The sequence below is a fragment of the Triticum aestivum genome, chromosome 1A (assembly GCF_018294505.1).
Source record: "Triticum aestivum cultivar Chinese Spring chromosome 1A, IWGSC CS RefSeq v2.1, whole genome shotgun sequence".
Lineage (NCBI taxonomy): Eukaryota > Viridiplantae > Streptophyta > Magnoliopsida > Poales > Poaceae > Triticum > Triticum aestivum.
The window spans coordinates 84,828,966-84,850,103 of record NC_057794.1 but is presented as its reverse complement, the minus strand read 5'-3'; the positions used below and the strand labels follow the sequence as shown (position 1 = coordinate 84,850,103).

General features: G+C 46.1%; 2 protein-coding genes across 3 annotated transcripts in view; one reads left to right on the top strand and one right to left on the bottom strand.

The window, feature by feature from the left end:
• Window positions 1-10,480: 10,480 nt before the first annotated feature.
• Window positions 10,481-15,045, top strand: LOC123191259 (double-stranded RNA-binding protein 2). Of its 2 annotated transcripts, none has more exons than XM_044604084.1 (5): window positions 10,481-10,751; window positions 11,413-11,566; window positions 11,727-11,974; window positions 13,002-13,221; window positions 13,549-15,045. In XM_044604084.1, the coding sequence occupies exons 3-5, from the start codon at window positions 11,729-11,731 to the stop codon at window positions 14,793-14,795; spliced, it is 1,713 nt and encodes a 570-aa protein (XP_044460019.1). In that variant the 5' UTR covers window positions 10,481-10,751; window positions 11,413-11,566; window positions 11,727-11,728; the 3' UTR covers window positions 14,796-15,045. The 2 variants fall into 2 exon arrangements, with proteins under 2 accessions (XP_044460019.1, XP_044460012.1); XM_044604077.1 differs by having other exon boundaries at window positions 10,481-10,856.
• Window positions 15,046-17,969: 2,924 nt separating this feature from the next.
• LOC123191250 (probable chromatin-remodeling complex ATPase chain) overlaps window positions 17,970-21,138 on the bottom strand; it is a 10,627-nt gene continuing 7,458 nt past the window's right edge. The window contains exons 15-26 of the mRNA XM_044604066.1: window positions 21,071-21,078; window positions 20,800-20,831; window positions 20,589-20,665; window positions 20,421-20,510; window positions 20,261-20,330; window positions 19,651-19,702; window positions 19,516-19,571; window positions 19,273-19,438; window positions 18,917-19,095; window positions 18,636-18,842; window positions 18,399-18,504; window positions 17,970-18,277 (exon numbers count right to left, since the gene is read on the bottom strand). Of these exons, the coding sequence (XP_044460001.1) occupies window positions 18,171-18,277; window positions 18,399-18,504; window positions 18,636-18,842; window positions 18,917-19,095; window positions 19,273-19,438; window positions 19,516-19,571; window positions 19,651-19,702; window positions 20,261-20,330; window positions 20,421-20,510; window positions 20,589-20,665; window positions 20,800-20,831; window positions 21,071-21,078 (1,150 nt within the window). The 3' untranslated portion in view covers window positions 17,970-18,170. The remainder of the gene's footprint in view (window positions 18,278-18,398; window positions 18,505-18,635; window positions 18,843-18,916; window positions 19,096-19,272; window positions 19,439-19,515; window positions 19,572-19,650; window positions 19,703-20,260; window positions 20,331-20,420; window positions 20,511-20,588; window positions 20,666-20,799; window positions 20,832-21,070; window positions 21,079-21,138) is intronic.

Genomic DNA, 21,138 nt, shown 5'->3' with positions numbered 1-21,138 from the left:
TTAAAGGATTAAGGGGGCACCGGGGCCCACATGTCAGCCTCAGGGGGGGTTAATTAAGCGGTGATTAGCACTAAGCTAATCACCTGACGGGATGGGCCCACATGGCGGGGCTCAGGCGACGGGGCTCGCCGCCGGCGACCTCTGGACGCGGCGGAGTCCGCGCCACAGGCCATGGGGACGGCGTCTGAGAGCACCGGGGCGTAGCCCGGGCTCGTCCGCATCCAGGGGAGCAGACGGGAAGCCGCGGGGACGCCGGAGCTTGCCGGAGCAAAGCTCGCGGCGGCGGCCGGAGCTCGGCTTCGGTCGGGAACAGGCTGCGGGGCACGGGGAGACCACCTGAGGGGCTCAGTGGCACCCTCGTGGCACCGGCAGCACGATGGGGTGCTCGGACGCGACGTGTGGGGGCTCTAGCCGCGGCGACCTCGTGGCCGGCGGCGATGAGCTCTCGGGCTTGACGGAGCCCGCAGTTGGAGGAAGAAATCGGCATCAGGGAGGGGGAGGTTCGGTGCGGGGGCTCACAGCGAGACCAGCGAGCGCGAGGGCGAGGTCGGGGATGCCCGGTAGCTCCTGAATCGACGGCGAGGATCCACGGCGGCCGGAGGCGAAGTTGGCGACGGCGACGGCTCCACGGGGTGCTCCGTCTTGCGTGGCTCGACGAGGAGGTAGAGGGGGTCGCGGCGGATCTGGGGAGCGTGTTGGGGAGGCGAGGGGGAGGCGGTGGCTACGGTGATGCTCGTCAGCGGCGGCGGTGATTCTCGGGTGAGAGAGAGAGAGAGCAGGGGGAGAGAAGGAGGGCGAGGGAGAGTGCGAGAGGGGTCGGGGTGGCGTGGCGACGCGCGGGATCGTCCAGAGCGACGAGGGGGGGGGCGCCAGGCAAGCAGGGAGGCTGGTGGCGTGGCGCGGTGGCGCGCGCGCGCCGGGCACGCTCCCCTCCCTCTATCGAGGACGAAGACGACAGAGGAGGAGGCGGGCTGGGCCGCCTGCTGGCTGGGCCAGCCTGCTAGGCCGCTGGGCTGCACAGGAGTTAGGCGCCAGGTAGTCCAAGTAGGGTTTTCCCCTTTTTGTTTTCTATTTTTTCTGACATTTGTTTTGATTTAATTAAAATATTAAATCATTTAATTACCTTATGCCAATTTTTGCAGGAGCTAGCTATATTATTCCAGAGCTCCCCAACAGGTGGCATAATTTTTGGACATATATTAATATATATAACTAATATATTTCCAATGCAAATATTTATGCATTAATTCCAAATGGCCAAAATAAATATCCATGAGCTCCTAAAAATATTGGTTTGATTTTTATCTCTGTCCAATATTTTCAAGGAGCAACATGAGCATTTTCTTGGACCCTTTTGGAGAAATTTTTATTTGGGTCATTTTCAAAATGATTTTGAGGGTTCCACCAATCCTCAATTCAAATTTAAATGAAAATTTAAACATGATGCACAAATGACTAGCTAGTCTAGGTCATACCAGACTAGGGATGTGACATTTTGGGGTTCCAGATCTTGCGTTAGCTACATATAACTACAGACTATTCTGTTTTTGACAGATTCTGTTTTTCGTGTGTTGTTTGCTTATTTTGATGAATCTATGGCTAGTAAAATAGTTTATAAACCATACAGAAGTTGGAATACAGTAGGTTTAACACCAACATAAATAAATAATGAGTTAATTACAGTACCTTGAAGTGGTGTTTTGTTTTCTTTCGCTAACGGAGCTCACGAGATGTTCTACTTTAAGTTTTGTGTTGTGAAGTTTTCAAGTTTTGGGTGAAAGATTTGATGGATTATGGAACAAGGAGTGGCAAGATCCTAAGCTTGGGGATGCCCATGGCACCCCAAGATAATCTAAGGACACCTAAAAGCCAAAGCTTGGGGATGCCCCGGAAGGCATCCCCTCTTTCGTCTACTTCCATCGATAACTTTACTTGGAGCTATATTTTTATTCACCACATGATATGTGTTTTGCTTGGAGCGTCTTGTATGATTTGAGTCTTTGCTTTTTAGTTTACCACAATCATCCTTGATGTACACACCTTTTGAGAGAGAGACACATGATTCGGAAATTATTAGAATACTCTATGTACTTCACTTATATCTTTTGAGTTATATAGTTTTTGCTCTAGTACTTCACTTATATCTTGTAGAGCACGATGGTGGTTTTGTTTTATAAAAACTATTATTCTCTCATGCTTCACTTAGATTATTTTGAGTATTAAATAGCATGGTAATTTACTTAAATAATCCTAATATGCTAGGTATTCAAGACTAGTAAAAACTTTCTTATGAGCGTGTTGAATACTAAGATAAGTTTGATGCTTGATGATTGTTTTGAGACATGGAGGTAGTGATATCAAAGTTGTGCTAGTTGAGTAGTTGTGAATTTGAAAAATACTTGTGTTGAAGTTTGCAAGTCCCGTAGCATGCACGTATGGTAAACTTTATGTAACAAATTTGAAACATGAGGTGTTCTTTGATTGTCCTCCTTATGAGTGGCGGTCGGGGACGAGCGATGGTCTTTTCCTACCAATCTATCCCCCTAGGAGCATGCGCGTAGTGCTTGGTTTTTGATGACTTGTAGATTTTTGCAATAAGTATGTGAGTTCTTTATGACTAATGTTGAGTCCATGGATTATACGCACTCTCACCTTTCCATCATTGCTAGCCTCTTTGGTACCGTGCATTGCCCTTTCTCACATTGAGAGTTGGTGCATACTTCGCCGGTGCATCCAAACCCCGTGATATGATACGCTCTTTCACACATAAACCTCCTTATATCTTCCTCAAAACAGCCACCATACCTACCTATTATGGCATTCCCATAGCCATTCTGAGATATATTGCCATGCAACTTTCCACCGTTCCGTTTAACATGACACATTCATCATTGTCATATTGCTTTGCATGATCATGTAGTTGACATAGTATTTGTGGCAAAGCCACCATTCATAATCCTTTCATACATGTCACTCTTGGTTCATTGCATATCCCGGTACACCGCCGGAGGCATTCATATAGAGTCATACTTTGTTCTAGTATCGAGTTGTAATCATTGAGTTGTAAATAAATAGAAGTGTGATGATCATCATTTTCTAGAGCATTGTCCCAAGTGAGGAAAAATAAAAGAAAAAGAGAAAGGCCATAAAAAAGAGAAGGCCCAAAAATGAGAGAAAAAGAGAGATGGGACAATGTTACTATCCTTTTTACCACTCTTGTGCTTCAAAGTAGCACAATAATCTTCATGGTAGAGAGTCTTTTGTTTTGTAACTTTCATATACTAGTGGGAACTTTTCATTATAGAACTTGGCTTGTATATTCCAACAATGGGCTTCCACAAATGCCCTAGGTCTTTGTGAGCAAACAAGTTGGATGCACACTCACTTAGTTTCTTTTGTTGAGCTTTCATATATTTATAGCTCTAGTGCATTCGTTGCATGGCAATCCCTACTCCTTGCATTAACATCAATTGATGGCATCTCCATAGCTCATTGATTAGCCTCGTTGATGTGAGCTCTCTCCCTTTTTTGTCTTCTCCACATAACCCCCATCATTATATTCCATTCCACCCATGGTGCTATATACATGGCTCACGCTCATGTATTGCGTGAAGGTTGAAAAAGTTTGAGATTACTAAAGTATGAAACAATTGCTTGTCTTGTCATCGGGGTTGTGCATGATGAGAACATTATTGTGTGACGGAAATGGAGCATGACTAAACTATATAATTTTGTAGGGGTGAACTTTCTTTGGCCATGTTATTTTGAGAGGACATAATTGCTTAGTTAGTATGCTTGAAGTATTATTATTTTTATGTCAATATTGAACTTTTATCTTGAATCTTTCGGATCTGAATATTCATACCACAATTAAGAAGAGTTACATTGAAATTATGCCAAGTAGCATTCCACATCAAAAATTCTGTTTTTATCATTTACCTACTTGAGGACGAGCAGTAATTAAACTTGGGGATGCTTGATACGTCTCCAATGTATCTATAATTTTTGATTGTTCCATGCTATATTATATTCTGTTTTGGACATTATTGGGCTTTATTATACACTTTTATATTATTTTTGGGACTAACCTATTAACCAGAGGCCCAGCCCAGAATTGATGTTTTTTTGCCTATTTCAGAGTTTCGCAGAAAAAGAATATCAAACGGAGTCCAAACGGAATGAAACCTTCGGGAACGTGATCCAGAGGACTTGGACCCTACATCAAGACATCAGCCAGGAGGCCACGAGGTAGGGGGCGCGCCTACCCCCCTGGGTGCACCCTCCACCCTCGTGGGCCCCCTATTGCTCCATCGGCGTACTCCTTCCTCCTATATATACCTACGTACCCCCAAACTACCAGATACGGAGCCAAAACCCTAATTCCACCGCCATAACTTTCTGTATCCACGAGATCCCATCTTGGGGCCTTTTCCGGAGCTCCGCCGGAGGGGGCATCGATCATGGAGGGCTTCTACATCAACATCATAGCCCCTCCGATGAAGTGTGAGTAGTTTACCTCAGACCTTCGGGTCCATAGTTATTAGCTAGATGGCTTCTTCTCTCTTTTTGGATCTCAATACAAAGTTCTCCCCCTCTCTTGTGGAGATCTATTCGATGCAATCTTCTTTTGCGGTGTGTTTGTTGAGACCGATGAATTGTGGGTTTATGATCAAGTTTATCTATGAACAATATTTGAATCTTCTCTGAATTCTTTTATGTATGATTGGTTATCTTTGCAAGTCTCTTCGAATTATCAGTTTGGTTTGGCCTACTAGATTGATCTTTATTGCAATGGGAGAAGTGCTTAGCTTTGGGTTCAATCTTGCGGTGTCATTTCCCAGTGACAGTAGGGGCGGCAAGGCACGTATTGTATTGTTGCCATCGAGGATAAAAAGATGGGGTTTATATCATATTGCATGAGTTTATCCCTCTACATCATGTCATCTTGCTTAAAGTGTTACTTTGTTCTCTTGAACTTAATACTCTAGATGCATGTTGGATAGCGGTCAATGTGTGGAGTAATAGTAGTAGATGCAGGCATGAGTCGGTCTACTTGTCTCGGACGTGATGCCTATACACATGATCATACCTAGATATTATCATAACTATGCTCAATTCTGTCAATTGCTCAACGGTAATTTCTTTACCCACCGTGAATACTTATGCTCTTGAGAGAAGCCACTAGTGAAACCTATGGCCCCCGGGTCTATTTTCCATCATATTACTCTTCCAATACTTAGTTATTTCCTTTGCCTTTTATTTTACTTTGCATCTTTATCATAAAAATACCAAAAATATTATCTTATCATATCTATCAGATCTCACTCTCGTAAGTGACCGTGTAGGGATTGACAACCCCTTATCGCGTTGGTTGCGAGGATTTATTTGTTTGCGTATGTGCGAGGGACTCATGCGTGGCCTCCTACTGGATTGATACCTTGGTTCTCAAAAACTAAGGGAAATACTTACGCTACTTTGCTGCATCACCCTTTCCTCTTCAAGGGAAAATCAACGCAGTGCTCAAGAGGTAGCAATGGGCCACCATGGGCCTTAGAGGAGAGAGGGACGGCCAGGAGGTGGCGCGTGCCCCCCAGTCCGAATTGGACAAGGGGTGGGGGCGGCGTCCCCCTCCTTCCTTCTCTCCCCTTCCTCCTTCCTTCCCCTCCTTGTTGGACTAGGAAAGGGGGGAACCTACTCCTAGTAGGAGTAGGATCCCCCCCGTTGGGCGCGCCCCTTGAGTCCGGCCGGCCCCCTCCTCCCTTCATTTATATACGGGGGAGGGGGCACCCCATAGACACACAAGTTGATTTCTTAGCCGTGTGTGGTGCCCCCCTCCACAGATTTCCACCTCGGTCATATTGTCTAGTGCTTAGGTGAAGCCCTGCGTCGGTAACTTCATCAGCACCGTCAGCACGCCATCGTGCTGACGAAACTCTCCCTTGGCCTCAGCTGGATCTAGAGTTCGAGGGACGTCACCGAGCTGAACGTGTGCAGATCGCGGAGGTGCCATGCGTTCGGTACTTGATCGGTTGGATCGCGAAGACGTTCAACTACATCAACGGCGTTACTTAATGCTTCCGCTTTCGATCTACGAGGGTACGTAGACACACTCTCCCCTCTCGTTGTTATGCATCTCCTAGATAGATCTTGCGTGATCATAGGATTTTTTTTGAAATACTGCGTTCCCCAACAATCGCCTACTTCATGAAGATCTATCCGAGTGAGGCAAGTCCTTCGTGGACGATGACCATGGTGGGATAGACAAGGTTGCTTCTTCATGGACCCTTCATGGGTGGAGCCCTCCATGGACTCGCGCAACCATTACCCTTCGTGGTTTGAAGTCTCCATGAACGTGGACGTACGATAGCATCACCTATCGGAACCAAGCCAAAAATCTTTGTGTCCCCATTGCATTTGCCTTCTCCAAACCCTTCCCTTTACTTACATGTACAATGTCTTACTTCCCGCTGTTATACTCTTAGAATTGCATGTGTAGGGTGTTCTTGACTTGTCATAATTGCTAAAATCTTCCTACAACTAAAATTGGGAAAATGTTAGGTTTTATTTGGTCAAGTAGTCTAATCACCCCCCTTCTAGACATACTTTCGATCCTACAACTTGTGACCCTATAGGTTCGGTAAATCATAGACATGAACGAAACCCCTTCGTTCAATGACCAATAGCGGGATCGTGGACATCCATATCGGTCCCTATGATTACATGAATGATATTCGAGTGAACCTTTGGTTATCATGTGATGTTTCCTTTGCTTCACGATACTTTACAAAACCTGGTGTGCATCGGTACCATCCTGAGTCATCACCATGATCACTATATTGTTGCTCCCGTTATTGTTTTTGTTCTTCTTTCTCGTTGACGTGTTTCGGCATCCCCGTGACGTAGTCACCCGTGTCTGGCCAAACGATGATGGATGTCGTTACACCGAGAGGCCCCTAATAATATCTCCCCATCGTCGGAGGAGCAAATCCCACTCTCAAGTTATCTGGTCACTTGTCAAACTCCAGAAAGTTGTAGTTATGATTACCTTGTTACACATGACGTTGGAGCAACCCCAAAACCCACCGTCCGGTAGGAAGTGACCGAGACACTCTCATGGTCTAAGGAACTAAAACACATGCTAACACTCCGTGTTATAACAGATGATTTTAGACGATATAATCACAAAGTATAACAGACAAGTATTGGGTCGATTCAATATGATTGTTCTTCTAACGCCATACCCTCAATGTTGTTTTAGGACTATCGTTACACTTAACGATATCCTAAGATCCGAAAAACATGATCATGAATAACACTTGAGCCAGTCTTAAAGGCGAGACTAGAACCTATTGTCAACCGTTTATCATTTCACACGTGCATATGAGTTTTCCACTAAATCGCATATTCCAGGATCATAGCAGTTATAGCATGAAATATAAACTCTTAACTATGAACATGGAAATATAATAACATAAATATTATTGCCTCTAGGGCATATTTCCAATAGGTTGTGCCTATCGGCCCGAGAGGTACATATGATGTTCCAGATTTTTTTTGTGGTGGAGATGAAGCAACTCTAGAAGCCACATCATATTGTTGCTAATGTTGAGGATGAAGAGGAGGAACATGATGCTTCTGAAAATGTTGAGGATGAAGAGGAGAAAGATGATGTTTTCGAAAATGTTGAGGATGGAGAAGATGAAAGAGATGAAGGAGAAGGGGATGAAGTTCCTGCTCAAGTTGTTGAAGAAATAAAGCATAAACTTGCCGATGACATTGGAGACTTCGACAATGATACGTCTCTAACGTATCTACTTTTCCAAACACTTTTTCTCATGTTTTGGATCCCGATTTGCATGAATTGAATGAAACTAACAATGTATAACGTTGTTTTCAGCAAAACTACCTTGGTGTTTTTTTGTGCAGAAAATTTGTGGTTGTATATTGCATTCATTTTTTCTTTGTTCTATACATTTTAAAAAGCTACAACATGCTTGTGTTGATCACTCGTTCAATGTGGCAACACTCCTGATAAAATACAGGATCTTATACATTGTTGAAGTTTACGTGTACAAATTAAATGATTGTCCATTACAAACCTCTCCACCAAGTTGATGGTACATGCCAAGAGTCTCCGTTACTAATCCTAAGTTCACACACTTGAGAGTGTGCTAATCTCCGTTGGAGAGGAGGGATCAACAAATTCTCCCACGACAATGAATGTCTCACCTTCTTCTCGAGTAACCTCGGGCAACAAAATGCTTAGGTTCCCTTCCACTAGGGGTAGCTCTTGGGGCGGGCTCCAAACCCTCATAAATGAGCCTTAAGCACTACCACACGACTTGGAAGCACACGAGAGAGACACCAATCGTCTAATGTTCCCCACAAATCCAAGAGTAACAAAGATTTGATAGGATCTCATGGGGAATCAACGAACTCGAGTTTTTCTTGGATGGGATGGTAGATCAGGGTGTTGCTCTTTGTCTCTCTAAAATATGGAGTCGATTGATCAGATACAAAGGAAGGAACCGGAGGTCGAAGCTTTGATATAATAGAGGAAAAGAGGAATGGAGTCATCACCCTCCTTTGGAGAAGAAGGGTGCTTTTATATAGTATCCCAAAATATCTACTCCATCCGCTCCCAAATATTTGTCTTTCTAGACATTTCAAATGGTTACAACATACGGATGTATGTAGACATATTTTAAAATGTAGATTCACTCATTTTGCTTCGTATGTAGTCATTTGTTGAAATCGCTAGAAAGACAAATATTTGGGAACGGAGGGAGTACCTGTTATGCATCATGTATAGAAAAGTCGAACAATGTGACTTAAGTGGGACGTTCTGGGCCAATGTATGACTGACCCATAGCACTGGACAAAGTCGAACCCTAGGGCGGACACCATGTCGGACAATTCAACATGTCGGATAGTCCGACATAAGCCAGATACTCCGACTTGGTGCTGATAGTCAAAGCAGAGGCAAAACAAGTGAAGATTTTGGGGCTCTTTATCACATGGGGGGTGTCGGTGTATTTGGCTATAAAAGTTCATTAATCCCCACACTTGATTCATAGTGTACCCCCCTTAAGAGTGCGGAATAGCTATGACTCAAAATACGAAGAAAAAAACGATGCAAATTTGGCGAGTCGTCTTCTTTTGTCCTTTTAGCTTGGGGGTCCTGACCAACAATATGTTTCATTTCATTTCCATAGATGTGTAAACTGAAAACATGCTCGAAATAAAGTTAGTCATCTAATCTCTATTGCCATTAACTCCAAAGCTCTCATTAGAGGCGAATGCTCTTTAATGATACAAAAGTTGTTATGAAACAGGGTTGTACCGCCAAAATTAGGGCCCCGGTGCGAAATTATAATTTAGGCCCCATTTTTAAGCCACTTAAAATAGGGCATGAATATTCAGAGAATATTAGATTTTTAGGCAGTGCAAATCAAATATTTTTCATGACATATTTTGTTCATCTAGGATGACAAGTTTAGTTCGTGAGAAAAAAATGGTACGAAATTGCCATGCTTTGCAAACTAAATCACGGCAAGTTTAAGCGGATGCAAACCATGAAGCGGCGAAACTTGGGGCTCCAACTGCTCTGTGCCACAATCATGGACCAAACAATGAAACAGGACTCCAACCGTTCAGATTTTATGAAGGGGCCGATTTAACTGAAAATGAGTAGAAAGACACGTAATTTTTATACGTCGCAGCCGGGCAAACCTGCAGTTAATTGCCATCAACTACTTTCTTCTTGGGGAATTGGAAGCAAACTGCGAAGAATCGAGGGAGCGTAGGAGGCGTACAACAGTTAATTTCTAGCAATTTAATTGGAAGGGATTGGCTAGTATTTTTCTCATTGGTAAATCACTTAATGAATGCCTAACCATACTGTGGTGGTGGTGCTAGTATACTACCTAAAACAAATTAGGGGCCCTATGCAGGTGCTTCGGTTGCACCCGTGGAGATACGGACCTGTTATGAAATATAGTGTGTAGAAATCCTTATCAAAGTCCCACATATTCCTTTCCGCGTGTGAATTATTTCGGATCACCACCTTTTGGTTTGACGCCTCTTCACGTCAAAAAAAAAAGCATCTATTACGAGATAAACTTTCAATTCGACTTATGTAATTGAATTTGAGCTTTTTCGAGATGCTCAATGGTCCGGTCCCTCCGCACAATTCTTCGATATTTCAAATACTTCCTCCGTTCCGAATTACTTGTCGCAAGTATGGATGTATCTAGATGTATTTTAGTTTTAGATATATCCATTTCTATGACGAGTAATTTGGAACGGAGGGAGTAATACTCAAAATCTTTTTATTTTATTCGTAAACATTTCAATGAAAGTGGAGCAATATTAATGGCCAACCAAGCATGCCTTAATCAGCCACTCCACCATGCCTTAACCAAGCGACGTTAACCGCTGTTTTCCTCGTGGCCGGCAATAATGATCGCCGTTGCGTGCACATGACACACGGGCTCGGAGGAGTCTCGTCGTTCTCCCAAGGAAAAAAAAAAGAAACCCGAGAAAAGGAGTAGGATGCAGACGAAAAGCGCCGGAAAGCAACACGCCTCCCTTCCCAATCTCGCTGCTGATGGCCGCCGCCCGCCGCTGCAGCGCCGCCGCCCTAGCCTAATGGCGTAGCTGAGCCCACCCTCGCAGTCGCGGCCAAACCAAGCGACCACGCGGAGGCAGCGGCTAACAGAAAGGAGAGATTTTTGTCGCGGCTGTCGGTGGTTCGTCTCTTCGCTGCCTTTTTCCCTTTCGCTTCGTGACGCGGTTGGAAGGGAGAGGGGTCGAGGATTCAAGGTGAAGAGAGAGTCGGCGGTCTCTCGTCGCAGGTTGGTCTGCTCGCCTCTTGTTCCTGGGGCTTGGTTCGATCTGGGGTCGGGTTCCCGCCGATGTGGTTCGGTCGATCTCGCCGGCGCGGCGGGGCGGGGTTTCTTTCTTGGCTCCGGCGCCTCTCCAGTTGGATGCGATTAGGTTATTAGCCAGTCCCGAATGTTTGTTTCATATCATTCCATGCGTTCTCTTTCTTTTCCCTACGTGTGTCAGTTAATCAGAGGTTTCTGGATTTGTTTTACTACTCATTGGGTGCGATATCTTTCTTAGATTTACTGTGGCAGTGCATTAATTGGACAAGGCAAGCTGAATCAGCTGCTCTTGTTTTTTTTTAATTGGGAATCAGCTGCTATTGTTGTCCTTGCGCTTCATTGCCTCCCCTGCTCTGCTCTAGTACCAGTGAATCCTCATAAAAGTACCAATGAATCCTCTCAGGACTGCAGTTTATTGCTTCCACTAGTCTTACTCATTGTTCGTATGGTTGCCTCTGCAAACGAACGCCAGCATTAGGTTTATTGCTTCCATTCGATCCGGGACTTATTTGTTCCTCTACAGGACTGGGAGTACAGCACTGGCTATTAATAATCTGAGGCCTCTTCTTATCTGCTGCAACAAGAGGGCATCAAAGCAAGGGTTAAGGCCAGAAGCAGCTCTTCTCAACTTTGAACATAGCTTCATACACTGCTTGATTGATACTTCCGTTTCGAAGGTATGCATTTCTTCACGCCGCTGTCACCGCTGTTCAATGTTTTCTCCAAATTTTCATATTGTTTTGGGGGTTGCTATGATGATTTTTGTCACCCCTTGAGCCTGGCTCCAGTGGTGATGTAGTTTAGTGGGTCCATCTTTGATCCTTGAGGTGGATGCAGGCATGTTCAAGAACCAGCTCCAGGAGCTTGCGCAGAGGAGCTGCTTCAACTTGCCGTCCTACGCGTGCATCCGCGAGGGGCCAGATCATGCGCCCCGGTTTAAGGCCACGGTTACTTTTAATGGGGAATCGTTTGAGAGCCCAGGGTTCTATCCCACCTTGCGGCAGGCAGAGCATGCGGCAGCTGAGGTAGCGCTCAATGAGTTGTCGAAGAGGGGGCCATCATCATCGCTTGCTGCAAAAGTCCTGGTCAGTTTTGTTGATGCCCCTAGATATTGCTTATTCTGGCCACATTAACATTGGAATCTCGTTTCCTTCACTTTAGCTGAAATAACAAAGATCACCTGTTGTTGATTGCCCAAATTTTTGCAGCTTATTTTAATGTGGACAAAGACAAATGAAACTGTAGCTACGTTTCAAATACTTAATATGCAAGTGACTGGCATTATTATCCATCATCCTTTATCTTAACCTTCTGCAAAAATGCTCTTCAATTCTTTCCTTCATTGCACAAACTCCTCCCTCCGTCCCAAAATAACTGTCTCAACTTTATTTTAACTTTGTGCTAAAGTTGTACTAAAGTTGAGACACTTATTTTGGGACAGAGGGAGTATTCTTAATGTGCTGTCACAGCTTTTGCCCTTTCCATCTGCAATATTGTAGTACCATTCGTTTTAGTTATTATGATGACGGACATTTTTTTAATTCACTTGGTACATGTATAGCCATACAGCAAGTCAGCCTCTCCTTCAGTCAAAAAACAATAAATTTCATCTGTCCTGTGGATCTACCTAAGATACTTCCATGACAGTGTATATTTAATATGTACTGTTCTTGATAATTCCCACTGCAATAAGTCAAAGCGAAACAGTATTATTTATGATGTATTGGTTGGGAAGGTTCAGTTCTTTTATGATATCTGATGTTGACTTGCCAGTTGTCCCATTTTCATGCCTGCTGTTGCAGTAAAAACAAATCCAAGTAGATGGGATATTTAAGGTTGTCATGTGGTATGTAGTTTTCCACCCTTGTAGTACATCTCAAACGTGTGTGTGTGTCCATGTTCATTAATGTCATCTAGATTCAGCATTTGGACTAGAGGTTATATGAACGTTTTCTTTATACTTCTTTTGTCAGTGTGCTTATTAGTACATAATTTGTTACGTATACGTTATAATTTTCTGGTTTATACTGCAACTGTGGTGAGCTCATGTTTGGCAACACAACCTCAGGAATGTCCTCAAAGCTGAGGTGCTAATGATGTTTCACTCCACAGGATGAAACTGGGATCTACAAGAACCTGCTCCAAGAAACTGCTCATCGGGCCGGTTTAAAACTGCCTATGTACACTACTATTAGATCTGGACCAGGGCATACACCAACATTCACGTGTACAGTGGAGTTAGCAGGAAGGATCTTCACTGGCAATCCTGGCAAGACCAAGAAACAAGCCCAAAAAAATGCTGCTATGGTGGCCTGGTCTGAATTGAAGCAGCGTGAGTATTTTCTCGCCTTCTTACCACCTTCAGTTTCTTACTATATGATTGTACTCCCTCCGTTCCTAAATACAGTCTTTTTAGAGATTTCAATATGGACCACATACGTAGCAAAATGAGTGAACCTACACTCTAAAATACGTCTATATACATCTGTATGTACTCTATACTGAAATCTCTACAAATAGGAACGGAGGGAGTAGCATATCTGCTAGTTGATGCATCTGGTTGTATTAACTCCATAGTGTTTGCTCTATTAATTTTGTTGTACTATCATGTCGGTTTCACTCAGCTTGTTTCCTGACAATTCAATTTTTTTCCTAACAGTGCCTCTAGTAGGTGAGGCAGCATCTTCATCTTCTCCGTCCGATCATGACGAGGAGCAGGAACAGGTCACAGTTACCCGCACTCTTGAAAACTTGAACCGAAAAAATGAAGGCAAGGCATCACATCAAAAGGAAAAACAGCAAAGCAATAACCGCCCACAATCTCGGAGATCTTATCCTAAACCATATGTGTCATTTTACGGGTCACACTTACAAAATCAGATGTACCCAAATGTTGCACCAGAGCAAGCAATGTACCATATGTGGAACCAAGTGCAAGCAACACAGCAGAAGCCCCATCTCCCGATGGTTCAAGCTATGGGCAACACAAGGTTTCAACCGCCACCAACTATGCTCTCCGTGTACCCTCCTCCACCTAGAAGGCAGTTTGCCGTGCCAGCCAGCCAAGATGCTTTAGCTCTTCTTCCATGTTTTCCTGAAACTGCTCCTGTCCTTCCTCGGTACTTCTCGCCTTACCCTGCCACCTATGTACCAAGAAGTCCATTGCCAGTTACTGTGCACACAATGAACAGGGAAAGGCAAGGGTATACTGAGACAGTTGGGCTTCCTGATGCCGCAGTTTTATCCGGATACACTGCTCTAGATTCCTCTAGTACTCCAGAAAATGTCGGTCCAAGTCAGGTTGAACAATGGCCAGAAAGTGGGAAAGAGGCGTATACAGAGAGTAGTGCTGCCTCCGTGGAAGAGAATAAAGCTACTCAGACGTCAAGCTCCACAGCACATCCACTGTCACAGAAGTTGGAACCAAATCAAGATGATAAAGAGTCAAAGAAGCCAGCAGAACAGCCACCAAAGCCATCATTGTCTCGTGCTGGATCATCTGTTGTACAAAGACCTGTCCAACGACAGGGTTATCCTAGTCCTGTTCAGCACGGCGAGCCTACCCACAGAAGTAATCTTCCGTTCAGCAGGGCGACATCACCAGAGTTATGGTCGATGGACATGCAAGCTCCAGCGAGATATGGAGCTGCGGCTCCTATGAGTTCATCAGGTTTGTTATACCAGCAGCGGCCCCCTTGGTTGGCGGCCCCTGTGACAGTCCGAACTTCTATCCCTGTGTGCTCAGCCAGGCCAAATGCAGCGGTAAACTCTAGCCCTGGAGCAGCAGCGCGAGCACGGCCTGCTGTTCAGATCCTCTCCAGGGAGGACCCTGAAGCCCACAGGAACACGAGACACGTGGGCGACGCTTCGACGGCGAGTTCAGAACTCAATAAGCTCCATATGTGAGCAATGCTCCAACAGCAAGTTGAGAGAACAATAGCGAGCTTTAGTTAGGGCTCGGACTTGGCAGTATATCAGTTTTGGCTACTTTTGTCACGTTGGTATTTAGTTAGATAGATTGAACTTTATAAAGAGTTGGAGAGGGTTCATGCTCACGACCACCAGGCCTGTTCGGAGTTCATATATACTGCTTTGTTGTCAAGAAAAATGGATGAGAACGATAATATACAAAACGGAAGTTCCCTTGTGTGTTTCAGTTGAGATAAGAATCTGTGTTTCAGTTGAGATAAGAATGAGCAGTTTAGTGGGAGGCTGCTTCCGTTTGTTTTGTTCAAGCTGTTTAACACTTTAGGCATGGTTAGTTGAAATTTATGTGGCAGTGCTGGAGCGTGGTCGGGGCGTTACCTGCATGTTCTTCCAGCTCCGGGGAGGTTGTGGTGTCGGGTGCTTGGTGGTGGGGCTGCGGTGAGCTTGCGGATCCAGGGTGGCTGGAGTGCGGCGTACTCCGGTTCTGGCCGGAGGCTGCAGCAGTGCTGCATGCATGCAACGATCTCCTTGTTGAAGGTGTTGCTGTGATCCTGCTGCCGTTTCCTCCACTTGCATCTCGGCTCTGGCGGTGGTCGCTGGTGGGAACGCATGGCTATTTTGGCTCGGGATTTGGCTGGGCATGACGCACCAATGCGGGGTTTGGTGAACTCCAGGTGAAAAAGTCACACCAACTTCGGTTAATGCCGGCGACAATGTTGCCCTTATTGGAGGCGTTGTCAGGGCATCTTCAGCCGTTGGCCCATCAAGAGGGGCAAAAAATCGCCCACTGGGGGCGCACCGGCGCTAAACCGCGCACTGGGGGCGTGATGCCCCCCAATAGCGGCGCCCACGGTTAATCAAAAAAAAATCAAAAACGACGCAAACATGACTCAAATTTAACGCAAATATCGGCGAGTTCGTTCAAACTTAAACATATTTTACAAAAAAAAAAAAAAAAAACTACCGCGGGCTACCCCGCCATCTCCCTCGCCGCCCGCCCACGCGGTTCTACATGCCGAGGAGGCTGTAGAACCACGTGCAGTCACCGCCGCCATCGTCGTCGTCGTCACCGCCCCCGCCTACGCCTCCGCCGTCCCTGCTGCATCCCTCCCCCGGTTGGCGCGGCGGGTTGGACGGTCCGGGGTCGTCGTCCTCGTTGTCGAGGACCACGACGCCGTGCTCGTTCTCGCGCCCATGCTTGCGGGCGGCGATCTCCTCCAGGGCTCGGCGCTGCCGGACCATCTCGTCACGGAGGTAGTCGTCCCGCGCCCACCGCAGGGCGTCCTCGTCGGAGAGGCCGCGCCGGGCTATCTCCTCGTAATCCGCGGGGAGGACGGGCTTCGGCTTGGGCTCGACGAGGATGAAGCGGCCGGTGGGTGGGGAGGCGTTGGCGCCGATGCGGACGCCTGAGCTGCGGGTGCGCGCGCTGACCGGCGTGCCCTGGGGCTCCGGCTTGACGGGGCGGAGGCAGGCGAGCCGCCGGACGAGGAGGAGGACCCTCCGGTCTCCATGCGCCTCGGGGTCCAGGAGCTTCCCGGGCGGCGTGAGAAGGAAGGGGGGGCGGGGTACTCGAGGCGCGGCGTGTTGCCGCCCTCGATGTATTCGAGGACGGCCTCCAACGTGCGCCCGGGCACGCCCCACCACTGACGTCGGCCGACGGCGTTGAGCCTGCCGGAGGGCTCGATGCCGTTGGTGGCCTCGAGCTGCTCGGCGTGTCGGCGGCGGAAGTAGAGCTCCCAGAGCAGGCTGTCGGGGACGTACCGTGGCCCCTCCCTCGCCGCACGCGGCAGGTTCAAGCGGATGCGCGCGATCTCCGCGCGCGCGCCGCGTCGGTGGGTACTGGGGGCACCGGCACGCCGCCGCCGCTGATCCTCCACGCCCCCGGCACCCGCATGTCCGGCGGGACCGGGTACTCGGCCTCGTGAAGATGGCGGCGGCCGAAGCCGTTCGCCGCCGCGCCGTCGCCTGGGAAGCGCTCGGGCATGGGTGATGAACTGGAGACGGCGAGAGAGAGGAGAGGGGGAACGACGGTGTCGAGAGAGCGTGAGATCACCGAGCTCGCTGGGGCGCGTCTTATATAGACCGAGGCGCCGCCCGTACGCGTGGCGGGCGAGGAAGGTCGAGGGACGCGCGTCATCCGGCCTTCACTGCGCTGCCTTGAGGCATCAATGGCGCAGGCTGACCGGCGCGGCAGCTTTGGCATTGATTCACCGCGGGAAACGAGGCGATGAGGACGACAAAGGGCCGAGAAGAGAGCCGTGTCGCTGACGCGGCGGGCCCGCGGCTTTTTCGCGCCAAAAAAGTTCACCCAGCGCCCCCGAGTGCTCCCCAGCGCGCCGGGTTCGGCCTGGGTCCGCCAGCGCTGTTTTCGGCCCAGGCCGGCGAAAATCGGGCTCCTGAAGACGTGACTGGGCCGATTTTTCGGCGCCGGCGCAAAAAAAACGCCTGGGAAGGCCTTCCTAGGGGCGCGACTGAAGATGCCCTCAAGGTGCCCCTTCACCTCCTGTCGTTTGGGTTTCTGCTTTGGTCGGCACTCCAAGTGTTGCCATACCTAGCTGGCAATGCCGAGAATCGTATTTTCTCGGCAGTTTCAGCGTCGCCCGGGCAGAGGTCTTGCCGATTGCTTGAAAACAAATTGTTCCAATGTTAACATACAACATTTGAGGCATGTTTTTTTTTGAACCTGAACATTCGGGGCATGTTTGCTTTGAGCAAGTTAACACTACCAAACATTTCGCTAGCCAATACTTTGGTCAAGCTTTTGCTTGCCCATGAGCCAAGACTGACTAGAATGAACCAGAGTTGCCAAATAGTCAATGGCAAAGCCAAAATATTACATCAAAAATTTAGTCATGGCCTAAAGTCGGTAGAGTAAAGATATTGGCCACCACCCAAGGCAACTCAAAACCTGCCTGTGCTTGGCAAACTGAGTCGGCAGCCAACCAATTGATAATTGGTGGCTTTTATAGGCTCGTCTAAATACTGTGACCAGAAGTAGCCAAGCCAAGTATACTTCCTTGATAATTGTTCTCATCTGAACAACAAATTGCTGTTTGGACAACAGAGGGTCCAACCTCAGTGTCCAGACCATGAAAGCAGATGGCGACACAACTACACAAGGCTCAACAAGCAAAAAAGCATACACTGTCAACGGAATGTAACTTTCTCATGCTCAATCAAAAGCATCAATCGGTTCGATAACAACCTAATTGATCCGCGAACACAGGAACAGTATATTAACCGACACATAAGTTCACCATGTCACTGGAATCTATTTAAGATAGGAGTTCAGACTTCGGATTTCGACTGGTTCAGACTTGAGAGTGACCTCTAATAGGTTTTGAGCTACTATAACTAGGCGCAAACACACTGGATGAGATAAACAGGTACATCTGGGGCTTCCCTTCGGTTGTCAACCGCCAAATGAGTTTGTTCCTCAGGGAACACTAGATCATCGCCGCCTTCTCTTTCCCTGCAACAAATGAAGGAACAACAGCAGCAAGTGAGTCCCTAATTTACTCAGACAACCACAGCATACAATGAAGACAGAAGAACAAGGTAGCATGATAGCATCTAAATCACTTACCAAGGGTGCACTGCCGTCCCTCCGCCCCCTCTTGGAGGGGGTCTGCATGGGAGAGTCCATTGCTGGACTACTTGACGAAGGACGCTTTGTTGGTGTCATGTTCTGCAAGTCACAGAATGGTAAGTGAAAATTGCATAATATTTCCTTGAAAGGTAGTTAAGGATAACCCAGAGCAAGGAGATGTCGAAGACCAATGCAAAGGGCAGGAAATGGGTAGTAGAACAATGACCAACCTTCTTATCTTTCCTGGCCTGTCTATCACGCTCATCACACTCTTGGTTCTCCTTCTCCACTAGACGAATGAGAGTGTCGCACCTTCTAGCCAACTCTTGCGTGGTTCTGGACTTCACAAACCAATCAAAACGGAACAAGGGAGACATGCGGAAGGCCGACTTCAGTTCTTCCCAGTTTCCATAGCCAAGTTTGTGCACCATGCACAACTGTAGAGAAAGAACAGTTCATTAGCCATGTCAAACAGTGCAGTTATTTGGTAAGAACTGTGGTGTGGCATTACCAGAAAACGGTCGCATTCCTCATTGTACAGCTTCCCTTTGTTCTGGCCATACTGAATTTTCAACTCCAACCATGGGTTCTTATAACGGTCCATCTTTTTCGCAATGGCTTTCATAATCTCATCCTTCCGAGAGATCTTTGATTCTCCTTTCTCAATGTTCTTAATAATTCTGTCATAATCTGGTACAGGAAAGAAGATACTATGTGGATTAGACAAAACGAACCTCACATGCCATAAATTGTGAGCTCATCAAGGAAACCCTTTGAACACTGGATACATTTATCTAATTTGTAGAAAGCATGGAGAAAGGGACAGAAAGAGAAAAATGGAAATGGATAGGTTTTTTGAGCATATACCATTCAATTCTGTATATCTTTCCTTGAAAACTTCAGCATACCGCTGAACTTCCTCTTCCGTTTTCCCCTCCATTTCAGAGGCTATACTCTTTATGTCGTCACGACCATATTTCTCACAAGCTCGAATGAATGTGTTGAAGTCCCTCCTCGTCCATGTTGAAAAGCCCTAAATTGCACAGCAGATGGAAGAAAATTATGGGGGGGGACCAGGTCCAAATCAAAAGACTTAAGTATATCCCAAACCTCTTCCAGTAGCTGCTCCTTCTCTTCTTGCTCCTCCTCGTTTAAAGGTTCCACTTCTAAATGGCAAAAAATGCATTGATCAGCACAATCACATACTTCTTGCAGTACAAGTAGAAATGTAAGACTTGGTAATACCTTCATCCTCACCATCACCATCGCCAATTGTATCCTTTTTCTGATTAGTTTGCTGAATAAATTTTTTGAAAGTAAACATTAGACAAAGGTGGGACTTATTCTGTTCATCTTTAAAATATAAGTGGTGTGATACTCTGCGATATGCATACAGCAGTTCCACAGAGTATCAGACTTATAGATAATATTAATATGCAGCCATAATCGAATTCTTTAACACACTACAGGATCCACATGACCATGAAAAGCTATAATGAAAATAAAAGGGCAGCCCGGTGCATGTAGCTCCCGCTTGCGCAGGGTCCGGGGAAGGGTCCGACCACTTTGGGTCTATAGTACGCAGCCTTTCCCTACATTTCTGTAAGAGGCTGTTTCCAGGACTTGAACCCGTGACCTCATGGTCACAAGGCAGCAGCTTTACCACTGCGCCAAGGCTCCCCTTCCAAAAGCTATAATGAAAATAACACAAGAAAATAATTATGTGGTATAGATTGGTCCTGCTTCTCAAATAAGTAAAAAGAAAGTAAATTATGACTTATGAAACAAGTCTGGAGTCTGGGCCGGCACTCCAGTGTAGGTGAAACAAAAAATACAGCTCTGGTTGAGAAATTACCACGAGGTATTTGACTTCCTTTTCATACAATTCATTGAGCCTCTGCGTGTTGAAGAACTGGAAATCATGCCTGACATAGACAAACACCCAATTCAGTACCAAGACCAAGAATCTAAAATTTAGGCTTGATCGAGTGAAGTGAGCAACTGAAAAGGCATACAAGTTCGGCATTCGGGGAATTCTCGGTTCCCTAGGTTTTGCTGGGGCACCTTGGCGAAGTGCTTGCTTAAAATATTCAGACTCGGAGTAGCTACAGAAACAAATTAACCAAATTTAGCATCATCAAATTAAATAACTAAAAATAGTAAACTACAGGCATCAAACTTACTTTCGTTTTCTTTCTCGTCTAGGGGGTTCTATCCAGTTATCACTGACTAGCTTTTTAAAATCTGGCTTGTCTTCCTCCTTCACAAAAGAGAGGTTCAATTGTCATAAATTTTTGGGCTAAATATGAACGAATGTTTCAATAACATCAAGTGGATAACTAATTGAACTAAACTTCAGATGTGGTAAACAATGAACAGAAACTTATTCATTACCTTGTCGTCATCAAAATCATAAAGTTCAGCAGCTGCATAAAAACATAACTTGCATGAGCTGAGTTACAATACAATGCATATAAAGTCAAAAGTTATGTGGATGATTATCTGGAGAACCATTATTTTGTACAAACACATCTAACCATAATCTTAACAGGTATACAGAACTCTAAAAAAGGTGCAACCAGCAAAATGATCAGATTTGATACTGAAACAAGTATGGACTATGTCTAGTAGTTTCAATTTTCAGTGAAAAATTTATCTGGCTGACAATCATCTCACTCCGCATAGAATGAATATTACATCCAACAAGGCCGAAACATCATACAAGTTTATGCT

What these genes read in the sequence shown, in the direction of transcription:
- LOC123191259 (XM_044604084.1), top strand. Translation starts at nt 11,729, where the DNA reads ATGTTCAAGAACCAGCTCCAGGAGCTTGCGCAGAGGAGCTGCTTCAAC. An exon ending in CGCTTGCTGCAAAAGTCCTG is followed by an intron (nt 11,975 to 13,001) that starts GTCAGTTTTGTT and finishes TTCACTCCACAG; the next exon opens with GATGAAACTGGGATCTACAA. An exon ending in CTGGTCTGAATTGAAGCAGC is followed by an intron (nt 13,222 to 13,548) that starts GTGAGTATTTTC and finishes TTTTCCTAACAG; the next exon opens with TGCCTCTAGTAGGTGAGGCA.